Raw genomic sequence first — 19,873 nt, forward strand, 5'->3', positions numbered from 1 at the left:
GACCTAGGAGTTTATGTTGACTCAGAAATGTCTTCATCTAGACAATGTGGAGAAGCTATAAAAAAGTCCAACAAGATGCAAGATGCAAGATCTAGGCATGCACATCAATGTTCTGTTACCAGATAGTGTGCAAAAGAGTGCTAATAAATTACAGACAAAGTGGTTTTGAATAGGCAATCTCAGATGCTAGTGAATTAGCTGACAAACTCAAAGTATGTAAAGAGCTTTCCCAGCCCAGTCAGGAGAGCCAGGCGCCAGTTTGATTATGAGGCCCAGGATTAGATATGACACTGTCCCAGCTCAATGAACAATTCAATCAACTGAAAGACCATAGCAACACATTTGGATTCCTATATAACCCAGGGTTGGGGAAGCTACTTTGAAAAAGTAGCTAGCTAAAGCTAAAAGCTACTTCTAAAAAAAGTAGCTAGCTACACTACAAGCAAGTCTACTTTTAAAGCTACTTTTCCACTAATGAAAAGATAATATGGTTTTAACATATTTATAAACTGTACTTCAGAACTGTGGTGTTTTGGCTGATACTATGGCTATCATTATGGCATTAACTTACAGGTTCACATGTAAGTTAATGCCAGATCCTTTTATACACAGAGGCATTATGGCATATATATAAAACAGCGATTACTAATTCTAGAAAATAAAGATCGTCTCATGTAGTCCTCAATTTCAAGTTTAATTCAATACAGTTCTTGTTGCATTTGGCATGTCGTCAGATAAAGCAATAACAAGAATTGTACTCCAAGCCTTCTACAAAGTGTGCACTCTTTCACCACGGGAGATAGCAGAGACACTGAGCAGTCCTGTTGTGGTTAGCACGAATATCCAGCACAATAATACACCTGCTTTATATCCCTGTATCTACTGATTTTTATTTCAACTGAGTTCTTAATCACTTAATTGAACCCTTTACAATCTTTTCAGTTGTTTTCAGCTCTTAAACAAGTGTTCAGTTAAGTAGCTGACAACTGAGATGGAGAAAACCAGCAGACACAGGGGTACTCCAGGACCAGGGTTGAAAACCACTGCATCAGAGCAAACCAAAACCACATTTAAAACAAAAAGCAAGAAACAAATTATATATATATATATATATATATATATATATATATATATATATATATATATTTTTTTTTTTTTTAAATATCAATAAACAAAAAGCAGTGAAGTAGGGTTACATTTTGCTGGAAAAAAATGTTGCTTACTATGGTATTACATAAGGTAAACATAATAACTGAAATTAAACCATGGTTATTATAGAAAACCATAGGGCATTTTCATTTTTAGAAGGCTATCTAGATTCAGCATCTAGTAACGGAAGCTCTTATTGATGCGACATAGTAGTAACATTTCAAAATGTGAATCTGACAAGCGATTTTGTTTTGGACAAAAAATGTCCTTGCCAACGCTGAAGAGGCGTTCACAGGCTGCACTGGCAGGCAAACCTGTGTTGAACTTGATGAACACCTGATGAACACCTTCTTCAGGTGTGGTAAGGACTATTCTTTTACAAGTGGCTTCTCACTGGATTCGAAAAACCTGTCCACTTCACTACTCAGATCATTCTTCTGGTTCCAAATTTTCTGAAAGAATCCTGAAAAGCTGTCATCCTCCTCACTCGAAGTGTCAGTTGCATTATTGGTTGCATCTCCAAATTTCTGCACCTCAAGAGGAAACGTGTACTGATGGTTCGAGTGATGAGACTGCTATTGCTGCTGTGTTGGTATCGGAGTTGATGGCATCCAGGCGAATCGGATCGGCAAGCTTCAAGCGGGTTTGACTCTGAAAAACTATTATTAGTATTGCTGGATTTTGTTGTGTTTGGGCAACTAACCATGTGCGATTAACTCTGTACTGTGTGCTGTTATCTTGGGACTGTGCTGCTATCTTGGACGGCGTGGGGATTTATCTGGTTGGTTACTGCGGTCTCCCGGGTTGCAGGAGTTTGTTATTGTTTTGGCCGAAATAAGGACAGATTTTGGTATATAGTTCGGGACGTTTTTTTCCTTTTTATTCGGCAGAAGAAATATTACACGTACTCCTCCCCGTTTGGCAAAGATATTACTTTGTTTATTCTCTTTTTTCCTGTTATGTGATGTTGAGGGGGATAGCTTAAGGAAAAATAATACGTTTTGCAACATATATGCATTTGTCTTCTTGTCAGTACTTTTATTTTTTAAATGGCAGTGCACTGCAACGTCCTATGTGCTTTATGGTTTTGTTTATATATATATATACTTAGTTACCGGGCTCTTGACCCATTAATTGCGCTAATGTAGAATCATTTAGGTAGCTGTAGTTAGGTACATTTTAAATGAATTGTAAACCATAGAGCATAATGGATGTGTTGTTCTATTTCTTTTTTGGGTTTGTTAATATGCATTCCAAAGTAGTCCTGTGCAATATGTATTTAAATGTGTGCAAATTGATTAACAACTATGCTTATTAATTGAAGGTGTTGCTATTGGTCATGTGCAATATGTATTTAAATGTGTGCAAATTGATTAACAACTATGCTTATTAATTGAAGGTGTTGCTATTAGTCAGGTGCAATATGTATTTAAATGTGTGCAAATTGATTAACAACTATGCTTATTAATTGAAGGTGTTGCTATTGGTCATGTGCAATATGTATTTAAATGTGTGCAAATTGATTAACAACTATGCTTATTAATTGAAGGTGTTGCTATTGGTCATGTGCAATATGTATTTAAATGTGTGCAAATTGATTAACAACTATGCTTATTAATTGAAGGTGTTGCTATTGGTCATGTGCAATATTTATTTAGATGTGGGCCAATTGACAAATGTGTATTAATTGAGTGCCAGATTTATTGGATTGTACTTATTAATTGAATGATATACTTGGTTAGATGGGTGTAAGTCAATTGAAGGTACTGTTATTGATTGTGTGCAATATATACATATATAACTACTACCTCTGAATAAGTGCTACTGTTACCTGAATGTGCAATATTTACTTAAGGGTGTACAATAGTTGGCGCTCTTACTAATTGTATGAAATGTCTATTTAAATACTAATATTATGCAACTACAGAATGGACTCTTGTTAATTTGTGGAATGCTATTCTTCATTGCTATTCAAACCCTCTTTCTGGTGGTCAAGCTGGCATCCTGTACCTTTCTCATTTGTTCAACCTTTGATGGATGAACCCTCTGAAAGAAGAACAATATTTAAATGTAAAAATGTGGACTGAATCGTTTTGCAGACCACAGATTTTGATAAACTGTCATAAAACTCCCAACTAATGGTAGACTAGTGTGACAGCACTTATTATTTTTTACTGCAACTGACATTTTTCTTAAGTTGTTTCACTAAGACTTTAAAATGGAATAAGCAACTCAAACGGGTCTTCCAAAAAAAAAGAAAAATTAATATTTAATAACGAATAATTAACAATTCAATGCAACATTGTTTGAAAAATGATGGTTAAATATTATTTTTTTATTTTTTAATTACAATGTATAATATTATTTAGCGTAAATTTATGTTAACAGTGTCTTGACACAATCCGATTTTTTGTTAATTCTAAAATACCCTGAGTGAAACTGCATAATATAAAAACGTTACTTAAATTTAAACGTACATATTATTTTTACAAACAGAGCTTTTGACACATTAAAAACTACTTATTTATTGAAATATGGTTGTGATTTGTGACATTATGGGATTAAAACTAAAAGTAATCACTGCAAACAAAGCTCCCTGTGGTATCATATTTTTTTCATAAACATATTTAAAATAGGGGGAACTCACCATAATATGGGTCCTTGAGTTGGTGCTAGATGTCATTGCAGGTATTTCTATTTAGGTTTACAAAGTTCACAAAGGAACACGTAACCCTTCTCCGTGATGGATTGGCACTTCATCAATTGTTTCAAGTAAGGCCACGGTTCGAATCCTGCCTCTGCCGACATGCTTCCCTGGTCTTCATTGCTGCCCTCAGCCATATTACAGATGGCCCAATTTTTTTAAATTTTTTTTTACAGTTTTTTCCCCCTCAATCTGAAATGCCTCGCTGAAATGTTATGTTATTTGCAAGGGCGTCGGTGGTGGGGATGAACAATTTGATAAAAATAAAATAAAAAACACAGGTTTAATAAAATCGATGTAAAGAAAACACCGGTATTAGAGCAAAATAGATCTCGCACAACTTCAGAACAAACCCAGAACACAGAAGCAGACACCTCTTATTTATTAATGAGATGCAGACCAATATTGATACATTTTCCCGCCATACTGTACACCCACCCCACCTCCCCAACAACCCGATCAGTGCCATGCATTTTGTGCACCTTTAGTTCTGCACAATTCCTGAAAAACCCAAGTAAAGATGAATTACTGTATGCCTGCACAGATAATTACTGCTTAATAAGTTGTTTCATCCAGTTAATAAAAACACCATCTCCATCTAAAGATGTAGGCCTATACTTTAAAACTTTAAAAAACTTTACACACAAACAAGGAAGTGCGATAGTTGTCCACAGTGCTCAGTGATTAACACATTCGAGGGCAACAGAGTTATCGAAAGTTTATTTATGCTTCTGCTGAAGAAGAAGAAAAAAAAGTAGCATCTGAAGTAGCGGTAGCGGCAACTACATTTTGCAGGAAAAAATAGCTGGCTACTGTAAAAGTTACTGTAAAACAAAAGTAACTCTACAGCAAAGCTACAGAAAAAAAGTAGCTTGCTACAGTAGCGTCGCTACTATTAGCTCGCTACTCCCCAACACTGATATAACCTAACATCACTAGCCAATGAAAATGAAAAAGAGCTTGTGGCAATGTGCCCCGCCCCTGTGTGCATTTGTGTTTTATATGTTGTATGTTGCGTGCGTGTGTTAATGTTGGTGTATAGATTGGTACACGGGATATAAACGGGTCTGTGTTTCACGTGTATTTAAAAAGTGTAGATTTGTATTTAGGCACGAGGAGGGCACAAATCACTTCACGTGCTGGTTAAATGTAATATGTGAGCACGGGGTTGCACAGAATTAATTCACGTGCTGGGATTCAAGTGAATAATTAATTAGTAATTGAATCCCAGCACAACAGTATATATAGACGCACATTTCATGCAGTCAGGGTTGGGTGTTCGGTGAGTGGAGAACGGGATTGGAGACGGAGGTAGTAATTGAATAATAATAGTAAAAATATAAGTGTTTGTACACACCGTGTTTGTTTGTCTCCGTGCACCGTTTGTTAAGTGTTAGTTCGTTTTGTCTGTCTATTTATTTTGGCTTAAAGTGCCGTGTCCTGGTTTTGTGCTGTTTTCAACCCTTTTATTTGTTAATAAACGCTGAGTGCAGCCATTGCACTCAGCTCATCATCACCACCGTCTCTGTCTGTGTATTCCTTTCTGGTCTGACGCCACCCACTCTGGCCGTCTTTGTGACAGAGCTGCATGGACTTGCAGCTTCCGTTGCAAGACAGAAATAGCAACAGCAGATCTGATGTTGATGGAACTGATTTGGCAACTGAGCTCTGCAACCTTATGTACCTTCAACCAAAGAAATGCACTTCTTTAGGAGCACTGCAGTTCATTGTAGAGAACAGCTTGTCTGAGGTGCTCCCAAACACGTGCACACAGGGGTACAATATAGTTTCAAAATTATCATCCACCTGTGCGCATGTGTGATATCGAAAGAGCGTGTTTACACTGATTTATTATTAGACGTGTGTAAGGAAAAATTGATACTGATAAACAATATTAGTTGTCAATTATATAGGTTTATTAGTACAGTGTAAAATAGACAATTGTATTGAAAAGGGTCGCGTCACTCTTGGCTGCAGTGAGATTGATAGAATTGAGCACCACACAATGCATTCACTTCAGTTTTGTAGATTCCAAAACACACCCTTTTAATTATGTCATTTATGACCCCTCCTCATTATACCTTTGTACGTGGCAAGTTTTCAAGCCTCACACACATTCCTTTGCATCTGTTATCTCTGAGATTCTCCCATCCCCCCAGCAACCAAACAGAGCAGAACAGGGGACCCTTTTCACAAATGCCCATAAATGGTCATATTTGCTCTCCCTCTAGTCAATCTGGAATTTATTGAGACAGACCCTGCATTCCAAAATACCCCACCTAAACTCTATGCTCTCTCCATTGAAAGTACCATACATTCCAAACATTCTAACAATATGAATATGGACTATAAAATTTCCTTACACATGACTGCAATTTAGCAATAGAGGCTGGTTGAATTGTTTTCGGTGTTTGATAAGAGTAAGTCCTGATTATCTTGTGTATTGCTTCTCGAGGTATGATAGTAAGGTTAGTCCCCTGTCACAGATGTAACTACAACATGAGAGCTTTCATAATTATGAAAAAGTACATAACCATGACCTACATTTAACATATTTAACATGTAAAAATATATCAATCCAAAAATGTTTATTAAATATCTAGATAGTTAATCGCCTCCATTTAAAAAGGCAACATATTCCTTAGAAGTTAGACAGGGGTACATCCATTTATCCATTTACTACCAATCCACTGGATGAGATACTTGTTCTGGAGTTTTGTATCACACCCAGTTGTTTAGTAGGGTAAAACATTCAACAACTGCCTTACCCCACAGGGTTTTAATTATTTTCATAGGTCAGAGTACATTGTGGATGCTTTCACTATAAATCTTAAGGTTTTCAGTTTTTAATACCTTCCTGTTAAAAATATTGTGTTGCTTTTGTATTATTATTTTGCAATGTTGTTGTTTAATCTAGTAAACTAACTGAAAAAAGTAAATAAATACAATCTATGAATGAGAAGAGCAGCAAGTTCATTAACCGGGCAGCAGTGTGGAGTAGTGGTTAGGACTCCTGACCGGAGGGTTGTGGGTTCAATCCCAGGTGGGGGACACTAAAAACCCAACTGTATAAATGGGTAATTGTATGTAAAAATAATGTGTAAAAAATAATGTAATTGTATGTAAAAATAATGTGATATCTTGTAACAATTGTAAGTCGCCCTGGATAAGGGCGTCTGCTAAGAAATAAATAATAATAATAATAATAATAATAATAATAATAATAATAATAATAATAATAATAATAATAATAATAATAATAACAACAACAACAATAATAGTAGGAAGACGATGAGTCTGCTACCTCTAATAGATGGAGCTCCTGGACACAGTTGTGGAGCAGCTCCAGGGCACGCTGGGTGACCTCCCAGGGGCGCTGCAGGAAGATGAGCAGGGTGCACTGCCGTGAGAACAAGTAGCTGCGCATGTCCAGCAAGGTGGCCTTGCTTTTCTGGATCAGGTCCCTCTTCTCCATATCGATGGGCTTGCGTAGCACCAGACCATTCCAGCTGTGCACCGGCTGGCAGAAAGAAGTCAGCCAGTTGGCTCCGTCTGGAAAAACAACCAATGACAGAAAGTCATTAACACAGCATGTTTTATTTAGCCTTACTTACAGCAGGACTCAGTAAAGTGTAGGGTTGAAACAATAATTGTTTATCACAATATTATTGATCATTTTTTGTGTCTCAATAATTTATAGTACTGGAAATTAGACAAGAGAAAAAATGAAGTATGAGAGAGAATAAAAGTCGAACTGTGAACCTAGAGGGACGTGCAGTTGTTCCAGGGGAGGCACACTGCCTGTCCCTGCCACTTCTTGTTTTATTAAGATGCAGCTATTTGCTGGCTGTCGCTGCAACATACAGACTTATAGTTTAGAACGATTCAATCAATCAATCAATCTTTATTTTATATAGCGCCTTTCATAGTGGACAACCATCACAAACCTATTTACAAGATAAATACAGGGCATAGTACATTAAATGCGATGTTTCTTCACTGTTCTGGTTGTAAGCGGGGCAACTGTGTCGATGATCTGAGTAAGGGTGGCGTTGTAGGGACACCGCATCATCGACAGAAGAGTGCCAGTCAGAGCGGAAGAAGAGACACATTCTGAGAGTATTGTAGGATTGAGCAGATTTTTTGGACGGAAGGAAATAACAGTATCAGTAGTAGCTGAAGGTGCGGGAAGATTAATATTGGCAGAGAGAGAGATATCTGAGACTGAGAGATTGGAGATATCAAGACTCCTGGTGATGAGCAGATCCAGGGTGTGTCCACGGTTGTGAGTGGGGACGTTGACAGATTGAGAGAGTCCAAAACAGTCCAGGAGTGTGACAAAGTTGGTCACTAGAGAGGAAGAAGGCAAATCAACATGGATGTTGAAGTCATCTAGGAGTAGAATTTTGTCAGTTGAAGTGCAGATTAGGGAGAGGAATTGCGAGAACTCAGCAATAAAAGCAGAGTTATTCTTTGGTGGACGATAGATAACAGCAAGGGTGAAGGACATGGGAGAGGGTAGCTTGATAGCGAGATGCTCAAACGAAGAGAAGGCTGGGAAAGAGAGAGTTGAGGTGGCAAGCACAGAGTTAGCAATAACAGCAGTGCCCCCACCTCTACAAGTGAGATGTGGCTTGTCAAAGAGCAAGTAGCCATTTGGGGTAGATAGATGTAATCTATCATTTACAGAGTGCCAGGTTTCTGCTAGACAGAGAAGATCAAGATTAGCATCAGTTATAAATTCGTTGAGAAGCAGAGATTTGTTAGTCAGAAAAAGGCAATTTAGGAAGAAGAATTTACATTTTGTAGCAGGCAATACAGGGGGAGAGAGAGTTCGGGATGGTATCTGAAGCAAGTACTTACCAGTGTTCATTCTTGGAGATGAGAAAGAGTGAGCACGCTTTGTCCAGGGAATCCAGACATTAGGTGTCAGAGTCGGAATTAGGCCTCTAGTAACCATTAGGAGAGATTTGGAAAAGGTCCTCGCTCTGACTGCCACAGCTCAGACTGCCCTTGGATGTGTGGCCCTTAAACTGACTGGCGCTTAGAACAGATGACGTTCTAAGACACTGTTTGCCAATTTATACTGTCCTGCAGGTCTACAGCTGATCCAGTTTACATGCTATCTAAATTCACTTCAATCTACCACAGCTCTGAACACTATAGAAAATTAATAAGCAGGTACCAGAGTCGAATACGTCACCAACTGGGATGAATCTCTGTTTTAACCCCATTATGCAAGATTTTCATGCAGAGCGGCACAGAAACATAAGCACTAGCCTTCTAAAAAGACACACTACAGACAGACAGTACATTCCCAAAAACCACCCTAAACAAACACCATCCTCAGAAGCAGCCACACATATACACATGTATTCATGAGACAGTGTAAAATTGGATTCCTTTGTTCTGAAAATGATCTTGTATTCCATGAATATAACAGAAAATATATCCTCCACAATTGAAAATAATATAGTTTAAAAATAAATGTGGTTACTGAAGTAAATTAGTCTGTGACTAATTTAATATTCAAACGATGACTACACTTATTCAATCCTGGCATGCACAAAAATGGTGCCGCAGGAAATTATACGGTATGCTAAGAGAGACAAGACAGCACGTGCGATTAACGTGCGTTAAAAAAATGATTCTCCCAAAAAATGTATGCGTTAATCGCAGAAGTTAAATGTGATTAACAGCCCTATGTGATACATACAAAAAAAAAATGCTTACACTTTCCTTAGGTACTTGCTTCGTTATGTGTCCTTGTGGCAATGTGCCCTGCCCTTGGGTGTGTTGCGTGTGTTAATGTTGGTGTATTGTAGTTAGTACACGGGATATAATGTGGGTAATGAGCACGAGTGTTTAAAATGTATAATTGTATTTAGGCATGGGGATTTCACTATCACTTCACGTGCATTTAAAGTATTTAATATGTGAGCACGGGGTTGCACAGAATTAGTTCACGTGCTGGGATTCAAGTGAATAATTAATTAGTAATTGAATCCCGGCACAACAGTAAATATAGATGCACGTTTTACTCACTCGGGGTTGTGTGTTCAGTGAGTGGAGAACGGGTGTGGAGAAGGAGAAAATAAAAAGTAAAATCAAGTAAATATAAGTTGTTTAGACTCACCACTGTTTGTTTGTTTAGTGTTAATCCGTTTTGTTTGTCTATTTATTTTGGCCTCAAGTGCTGTATCCTGTTTTCTGTCTAAACCTTTTATTTTACAATAAAACACTGAGCACCGCAGCGTCTCAGTTTCACTCATAACTACTGTCTGTGTACTCCTTTCTGGTCTGACATCACCACTACAGCCTGCTTGTCATAGTCCTGTACATTTTCTCTCTACCAGAAAACTCTACCAGAAAAATGAAATAATTAAAATCACTAAACAATTGCCCAGTGCTTATTAGCAGAATTAATATAGGTGGTCTGTTATTACTATTTGCTTATATTAATTCTGGAAATATTTCTACAGAGTTTATGTAACATTTTAGTACGGCACTGCCTTTCAAACAAGCCCACACCATTTCAGAGGGAGGGGAGTGGGGGTGTTTATAAAAATTCCATATTTTTTGTAGTAGTAGTTCTAGTTTTTCTTAGTTGAACTGGTGGGGATAGGAGGATTCTAAAATTTTAATGACGTACATATACATTTAATGACGTACATATACACGTCAATCACCCAACCCGTGACTTTTTGCCCAAATAACCCCAATTCCGCTTATTATAAGCGGATTTGGCAACTGTGCTTCTGACCCGTTTCGCACATTTATGCATTTCACAAAAGGATTGTCAAATCAGTTGGTAGTGTACAGTGCAGCGAAATATTTCACTGAGCGATTTTATATTTAGGATCATTGTATCATGAAGCGGGCACTTCAATAAAATGCCGGGCTTGAAATTAACGGTGTCCATGCAGCAATTGCCTCGGCGCCCTTCTCAATTGCCACAATGCCCATCAAAATGTATGTCTATTCACGGCTACTATGGCCCTTTCTGCTACAGCAGCTAGAGATGTGTGTATACACACCACATTTAGGAGGTGTTTGGATCCAAACAATAACATAATTATGTGATTTGCATGGTTAAGATGCATCAGCAGGGAAGAAAAAACAAAACCAAACAAAGAATACTACCCTTCAAGCACATGGACTTCTACCGCTTGTAATAATGCCATCTCAGAAAAGAGCCTTGAAAAAATCTGCAAAATTCTTCCATTAACCTTCAAGGTCGCTGCATATATGATTGCAATAGGCTTGAAGGACAAATGCTGCTGAGATCTGTGAGCACAGTCCTTTTCACCCCTCGGGGGCAGGGTCACGACTGCGTCACAGGCTCAAGTTTTAGGAAAGGGAGATCATGTCTAACTAACCTGCTTGATTTTTTTGAGGATGCAACATCGACAATGGATAATTGCAAAGAATACGACGTGGTTTATTTAGATTTCCAGAAAGCTTTTGACAAAGTCCTGCATAAAAGATAAATTCTCAAACTGAACACAGTAGGGATTCAAGGAAATGCATGCACATGGATTAGGGAGTGGTTAACATCTAGAAAACAGAAAGTACTGATTAGAGGAGAAACCTCAAAATGGAGCAAGGTAACCAGTGGTGTACCACAGGGATCAGTATTAGAACATAAGAACATAAGAAAGTTTACAAACGAGAGGAGGCCATTCAGCCCATCTTACTGGTTTGGTTGTTAGTAGCTTATTGATCTTTGACCTGAAAAAAAAAACAAGGACCAGGGGTCACAAATGGAGATTAGATAAAGGGGCATTCAGAACAGAAAGTAGGAGGTCCTCTGCTATTCCTAATCTGCATTAATGACTTAGATTCTGGTATAGTAAGCAAACTTGTTAAATTTGCAGATGACACAAATATAGGAGAAGTGGCAAACACTGTTGCAGCAGCAAAGGTCATTCAAAATGATCTAGACAACAGTCAGAACTGGGCAGACACATGGCAAATGACATTTAATAGAGAAAAGTGTAAGGAACTGAACGAAGGCAATAAAAATGTGCATTATAAATATCATATGGGAGATACTGAAATTGAAGATGGAATACATGAAAAAGACCTAGGAGTTTATGTTGGCTCAGAAATGCCTTCATCTAGACAATGTGGGGAAGCTATAAAAAAGGCCAACAAGATGCTCAGATATATTGTGAAAAGTGTTGAATTTAAATCAAGGGAAGTAATGTTAAAACTTTACAATGCATTAGTAAGACATCATCTAGAATACTGTGTTCAGTTCTGCTCACCTCGCTACATAAAGTATATTGCTGCTCTAGAAACGAAGCAAAGAAGAGCGGCCAGAATTATTCCAGGTTTAAAAGGCATGTCGTATGCAGACAGGCTAAAATAATTGATTCTATTCAGTCTTGAACAAAGAAGACTACGCGCCGATCTGATTCAAGCATTCAAAATTCTAAAAGGTTTGACAATGTCGACCTAAGGGACTTTTTTGACCTGAAAAAAGAAACAAGGACCAGGGGAGATTAGATAAAGGGGAATTCAGAACAGAAAATAGGAGGCACTTTTTTACACAGAGGATTGTGAGGGTCTTGAACCAACTCCCCAGTAATGTTGTTGACGCTGACACCCTGAGATCCTTCAAAAAGCTGCTTGATGAGTTTCTGGGATCAGTAAGCTACCAACAACCAAACGATGGGCCGAATGGCCTCCTCTCGTTTGTAAACTTTCTTATGTTCTTATGCGCAGGAGACCCAATGAAAGAGTCTGGGAAGCTGCTGCCATCAAGTTTCTGGAACGTCACTACCGTGAGCGCTCTGTTGAGCTGAAAGAGCTCCAAACGGGCGGCTATTCTGTGTAATCTGCTGTCCAACACAGTGGCCAGCATGGACCCAAAGTCCAAGCACACTCCTAGATAGGAGGCTGCCTGGGAAGGCGTGAGCTGGCTCTTCACATGATTCAGCATAAGGTCCAGCTGCTAAAGACCAAATGGCAAGACAGAGAACTTGTACGCTGTTCCCCTAAAGGTGAACCGCAGGTACTTCCTGTGCACTGGTTTAAGGGCATGTGGAAATAGGTGTCGTTGAGGTTCACTGTGGTGTGGTGATAATTTAATGATAAAGTAATTGTAACATAAATCCTTAATATCGAGACAAGTAAACATGTATTTGGATACCTTTTCAAGACATGCCTTTAGTTATGTATAAACAATACCTTACTATAATGACCTAGGGTTTTAATACAATATCCTTCTATATCACCATCAAAACTATATTCATATCCAAGTGCAATCAAAACACTTTAAACATATTAATATACAGCATATTTTACAGTAATCATAGAATTCTGGCTATAAATATGATTGATTCATTCGGCATATGATTTAAGGTTTAGACGATATTCAACTTTTATTCAATTCAATGTACTCATATATCAGTGCTTGTTTCAACATACAAAAACAAATCTTGTTGAAAGTAAATACCTTCATTTATTAAAGTTACAAAAATAAGAGTAGATTGTGTTAGATTGTAGTAATTTGTTTTCAGTGTATAATCAAGTGTTATAAGATTAATTCTCAAACCGAACACAGTAGGGATTCAAGGAAATGCATGCACATGGATTAGGGAGTGGTTAACATGTAGAAAACAGAAAGTACTGATTAGAGGAGAAACCTCAAAATGGAGCGAGGTAACCAGTGGTGTACCACAGGGATCAGTATTAGGCCCTGTGCTCTTCCTAATCTACATTAATGACTTTGGTTCTGGTATAGTAAGCAAACTTGTTAAATTTGCTGATGACACAAAAATAGGAGGAGTGGCAAACACAGCTGCAGCAGCAGCAAAGGTCATTCAAAATGATCTAGACAGCATTCAGAACTGGACAGACACACGGCAAATGACATTTAACATAGAAAAGTGTAAGGTACTGCACGTATGCAATAATAAATGTACTGTACATTATAAATATCATATGTGAGATAGTGAAATTGAAGAAGTAAAATATGTAAAAGATCTAGGAGTTTATGTTGACTCAGAAATGTCTTCATCTAGACCACTGTTTCCCAAACTTTTTGATTGGTGACCCAAATGAACACAGGAATAATGAACCCATGACCCAAAATCATTCACTATTCTGTATTTTAACTGAAATACTTCTTAACCAATCAGAAAGTGATGTTTAATTTATTTGTAACAACACTACACTATATAAGCATTCAGGTGTTTTTAGTTTTACAGGTTGCTAAAATGTTTGCTTTTATCAAGTTAATTATTAGTAAAAAAAAAAAAAAAAATTGTATTAAACTAACATATTGTAACAACGAGGCAGACAAACCTAGGGGGAGCGGGGCACTTCAACGAACATTCTCTCTTTGAGCTGCAAGTCGGGTTTGACATTTTTCGTGTTGCATCCATTTTAACAACTGTTTTTAAAATCCCAAGTAACCGCATGTAAAATGTCACCTTGTACTTTATTTTTGGTTCATATTTAAAGCAGAAGACTGGTGATAAAACAATACATTGTTTACATACTGCTAAAGATTTGCATGCAAATTATATTTATTTTCAATATAAGCATAAGAAGTTGTATAGTGAAACTAAATTTTAACAGTGTGCACTGAACGTCGTATCTTTTAGATTGTTTGGCGACCCATCAGAAACCTTGCCGTGACCCATATTTGGGTCGCGACCCCCACTTTGGAAAAGATTGATCTAGACAATGTGGGGAAGCTATAAAAAAGGTCAAAAAATTCTCAGTTATATAGTGAAAAGTGTTGAATTTAAATCAAGGGAAATAATGTCAAAACTGTACAATGCATTAGTAAGACCTCACCTAGAATATTGTGTTCAGTTCTGGTCACCTCGTTATAAAAAGGATATTGCTGCTCTAGAAAGAGTGCAAAGAATAGAAACCAGAATTATCCCGGGTTTAAAAGGCATGCAGACATGCTAAAATAATTGAATCTATTCAGTCTTGAATAAAGAAGACTACGCGGTGATCTGATTCAAGCATTCAAAATCCTAAAAGGTATAGACAATGTCGACCCAGGGGACCAGGGGTCACAAATGGAGATTAGATAAAGGGGCATTCAGAACAGAAAATAGGAGGCACTTTTTTACACAGAGAATTGTGAGGGTCTGGAACCAATTCCCCAGTCATGTTGTTGAAGCTGACACCCTGGGCTCCTTCAAGACGCTGCTTGATGAGATTCTGGGATCAATAAGCTACTAACAACCAAACGAGCAAGATGGTCTGAATGGCCTCCTCTCGTTTGTACACTTTCTTATGTTCTTATGTTCTTATATCCTACAAGTCACATAATTATCATTCTAATGAATTAATTCGATTTTATTCAATTTCCAGAACCATAAATGACTTAATTTTAGTGATTTAAGTAAGGCTTTTAATACACTATATTTTCTATGTTGGTAAATTTAAGATTTCACAAGAAAACTGTTTTTATAACAGTTAACATAAATCACCATTTAAAACAATGTTAATTTAATTCCCAACTGAACCATCTCCATCGTCCACTAGATGGCAGTATTACTCTATTTTTGATCAGATCTCTTATTGACTACACATTCTGAGTCACAACGTGTCATCACTAGGATTTTATTGTAACAAGTGTGAAACACTTTGTTTGAAGTTTGTCACAATTCTGATAACAATCTAAATGGCTTTTAGCAAAGTCAAGCTTAGCTGATCTTCACAGCACAGAAATTTATTTTAAAGCAGTTTATAATCCACTTAAGTCTGGCTGACCAACACAGCAGAGGATTTAGCTTACACATGGCTCTGGTAATCAATGAGTTTATCCAGATCTCTTGTCAGAGTTGCCTTAGAAATAAAGATTCAATAGGTATATTTTCATTTAAGCAAATATAAATTGTACTTTCTACATCACAGTGGTGTATCAATCACCTGGCCTGATTGACTGCAACAGCTGTTGCATCGTTAACATTTTGAACCTCCTCCGGTTCAGATACAGGTTGACCTGTCTGAGGTCGAGGATTGGTCTGAAGCCACCATCCCACTTGGGCACCAGGAAGTACCTGGAGTAGAACCCTTCCTCCAACTGGATGCGGTGTATCATACGAATAGCAGGCACAGCCAGCTGTTTGGTCCCTGAGGCTGCTGGGGCCTGGGGCTGCTACCTCCTGAGACACCACAGCGGTGTCCTATGGGTCCGTGACTGATGTTGCAGTCATGCCCCGAAAAGGGAGGGGGACCGTGCTTGAACTGACGCGAATAACTGGTCTGAGCGGTAATAAACACCCAGATGACTGTGGTGCACTGGAGCCAATAGTCCAGATGGCTCCCTGGGAAGGGGCCCTGGGTCAATGGCAGCAAATTCTTAGGGCTGCTGCTTAGCCTGCGGCTTCTGTCTGTACGCAGGGTGGAGGAACCTATTAAAGTCTCCGTGGCGAGCAGCCGCTGGGCCTGTTATGAACTACTGCTGGGGCCTAGGGTGCCAGTTTGCTGCTGGTTCACGTACTGGAGGTGGTCACTTGGGAAGCAGGTGAACCAGCTCCTCAGTGGATTCCCGCATGCGGTGAGAGCGCTGCAGCATCTCGTTCACCACGGGACCAACATATGTCCTGAAGTCATTGGGGCGGTGCTTTGTCCCCGTCCGGCACATGTGCCTGGGAAAGCCAAAGCTACCTACGTGCAACTACCAGCATAGCCAGGTTTCTACCTACAGTCTGTTAAGCTTGGACACACAGAGCAGATTTTTGTTAACCAGGCACAGCTTAACCAGCTGTTGTGGTTAGGGCATGTGATTCTCAGAGGAGAGGGACCACAGCAAATAGGACTGGTAGGCTACTAGGACTCTGTTGTAGTTTGGACAGTATGTCCTCCTTTGGCCAAACTGTGTTCGCAGCCTCATGGGCAGATGGCATTGAATGTTCCCACAATAATTCCGAGAGAACAGTTCCTTGGTGGGTAACAGGTGCTCACATGTTTTCCAACTTCTTTGAGTCAGCCGATCACCTGGAACAGCGACTCTTCTTCCTCTTCCGGGGGATGGGAAGGAGAAGCAGAGCTCGAGAAGCATAAGCAAGACCGTGAGGACGGTTTCCTGCCTGGGCTACTTTCCTGGGTGCATCGTCCGCTCTCCCTTGGTGCAGAGCCATGGGGTGAGGATGCAGTCACCTCTCTAAGAGAGGGTGATAAGGGAAGAGCGCTGAGCAGAAGGGACGTGCGCTTGGAGAAAATGACACAAAACTCACAGAAGCTGTGAAGGTACCGGGTCAGTTTGGTACCGGTTTGGTGTATTTAACACTGGGTTGGTACTAGTTCGGGACCAGTGCAGTACTGGTTCGGAACCTGGTTAACACCAGACCGGTTCTGTGGATTTGGCAATGCATAGGACTGGGTCGGTGACTTTAGCACTCGGTGGGTACCGTGTTGGTTCAGTACTGGTTCCGTGACTTTAGCACCGGGTTGGTACAGGGGCGGTACAGGGACGGTTTGGTGACTTTAGCACTGGGTCAGTACTGGTATGGTACCTGATCGGTACTGGGTGGTTCGGTAACTTTAGCACCAGGTTGGGTTGTTACCGTGTCGGTTCGGTAACTTTAGCACCGGGTCGGTTCGGTACCAGTGCAGTGACTTTCACACCGGATCAGTACAGGGTCGGTTCAGTACTGGTTCAGTGGCTTTAGCACCGGGTCGGTTCGGTACCAGTGCAGTGACTTTCACACCGGATCAGTACAGGGTCGGTTCAGTACTGGTTCAGTGGCTTTAGCACCGGGTCGGTACAGTTATCGGTGCTGTAACCTTGGTCCCAGTTTGTTACGGGTCCACCGATTCGCAGTCACAGTGGGTGGCAATGTACAGGGATGTCCACCTGTAAAAGCCACTGGCAAAATCACTCAGTCAGTACCACACACAAGACTTAGGGAAGCCTGCTTGTTAGAATGGACTAAAATGCCTTTGCAATGGTGATGCTAAAAGCTGTCACCAAAACAGCATGAAGATAGCGTGGCTATCTTGAAAGGGAACTCCTGGTATAAAACATCAGAGGTAGAACTCACAAAGCATAATACTGAGATCTATTCTCTGTGAAAGACAGACTAAGTTTTAATACGCCAGCTCCTGTTCGTCCTCCTCCTCAGAGGCGGTGATGTCTTCCTGTGGCCAATCTGCATTCACAGCCCCATGGGGCCCCAAGGGAACAGGCAGGGCAGGTGGCGCCGAATGTTCCCACAGTAATTCACAGAGTACAGTTCCATGGTGGCAAACAGCTGCCCAGATCTTTTTCATCTGCCGATCACCTGGAACGGTGAATCATCTTCTTTTCCGCAGGGGAGGACATATGTGGCTTTACCTTTCTTTATCACTTTACTTATAGTTACATAATTAATGTGTGTCTCTGGATATGTTACGATTTCATTTGTAAAATGTATAATCTCCGTTGTAATGCCTACAGGATGACTGTTTAAGAAATTGAAGCAGGATGGACACACAAAAAAAAAACACTGGCAGTGGAAGCCAGCCATGAACTGTGTGATGTTTACTTGCCAGGTTACAATGCATAAAACCGTCATTGAAATTTCATTTATATATAAAAACTATTAATTACAAACAATTGGCAACATTTTTCATCAGATAAAACCAGCACATTATTTGTTATTGTTAAGTAATGTACATTTCAGACTTATCTGATGTTCTATTGTGGTACCTATCTACTTGACAAATAGTCCAGAGCCTATAGTCCAGAGACAGTAGGAAAGATGACATTTAAAAAAAGTACTGTTTTGTTCCAAGCTCTATAAGAAAGAGTTACTGCTTTATTAGACACTATATCATTTACAAAAGGGAAAATTCAAATGAGCAATGGTTTTTCCCAAAAGACATAATATACTGTGTATAATTATAAATATGATTATGTAACATATTTTACAGTTATCAATTAAAGTACATGGTGCTAACAAAATAATTTCAATCAATCTTACCGAACATATATATTACTCAAATGTCTTGGTCTCAGATTTTCCTATATGAAAAAGCCACACATTATGCTGAAGGTGAAATAAAAAAAATTGAATGGTACTTTTTTTAAGTTGTTGGGGAAGAATCTTGATACATCATTGCTGTACTTCTGGTCAACTTCATAAAATCATATGAAGGAATTATGTCAATTTAAAATATGTCAGTCATAAGAAAACCAGTGACTGGTAAATGCAATGTATCTAGGGCCAGGAAGGTTCTTTTTTAAAGAAAATAAATAACAAACACTTAGAATAGGACTCGAACTTTCAGAAGTGTGAACTTCCATTCCCGGGAAATAAAGCTTTGGTAAAAAAGTGCTTTACATTCAATTTTATTGTTATAAAGGCTATAGAAAAATTCCATTAAAAATCACAACACAATGAACATAATCATGCTTCTTTCATCTAGGAAAATGTGAGAGCAATGAAGTTAAGGTAATGCATATCAGATAAGATTTACTGGAATTATTTTGTATATGTACTTTATTAATTTGTTAATTTGTTCATTTTTCATTTGATCAAAAAGCAATGTAGAAAACAGAACATTACCTCCAGCACCAAAATTAACGACGTATTGTGTAAACAGAGCATCCAATTCATCATACTGCACCAGGGCATCTTCAAATTGTTGCAGCATCTCAAACACAAACGCTAGCTCTTCCTTAAAAAAAGAAATATCCAAACAAAATATTTGCTTATTTAACCCACAGATAGCCATCAGGTACATTAGGAGCATACTCAGTAAAATGGTGTCACACTGACCGATATACATTGGTTATGAAGACTGCGCTGGCAAACCAAGTCAGAACCATGAAGTATTTCACTAAGACCTACATTCCCAACAAGTGGAATAACTTTTATCAAATATCATTTCCAGTCAGAAGCTACATTTACTGCAAAAGAGTGCACCCTAAATTCTGATATCCTAAAGATCTGGACCTATGCAACGTGTATATACACAATTTCAACACAATTGGATGAGTACTTCTTTAGAATACACTAACTGTGTAAGTGTACTGGCACCTTCACTATATGCCCATCA

At 38.9% G+C, this 19,873-nt stretch overlaps 1 protein-coding gene across 2 annotated transcripts in view; it reads right to left on the minus strand.

Moving 5' to 3' along the window:
* The window catches only part of LOC117406015 (trafficking protein particle complex subunit 10-like), a 168,556-nt gene that overhangs the window by 78,882 nt on the left and 69,801 nt on the right, over nt 1-19,873 (minus strand). For both annotated transcript variants that reach the window (XM_059029751.1, XM_034009655.3), the window contains exons 6-7: nt 19,381-19,492; nt 7,158-7,405 (exon numbers count right to left, since the gene is read on the minus strand). In XM_059029751.1, the coding sequence (XP_058885734.1) occupies nt 7,158-7,405; nt 19,381-19,492 (360 nt within the window). The remainder of the gene's footprint in view (nt 1-7,157; nt 7,406-19,380; nt 19,493-19,873) is intronic.

Source organism: Acipenser ruthenus, chromosome 9 (genome assembly GCF_902713425.1).
Source record: "Acipenser ruthenus chromosome 9, fAciRut3.2 maternal haplotype, whole genome shotgun sequence".
Classification (NCBI taxonomy): Eukaryota; Metazoa; Chordata; class Actinopteri; order Acipenseriformes; family Acipenseridae; genus Acipenser; species Acipenser ruthenus.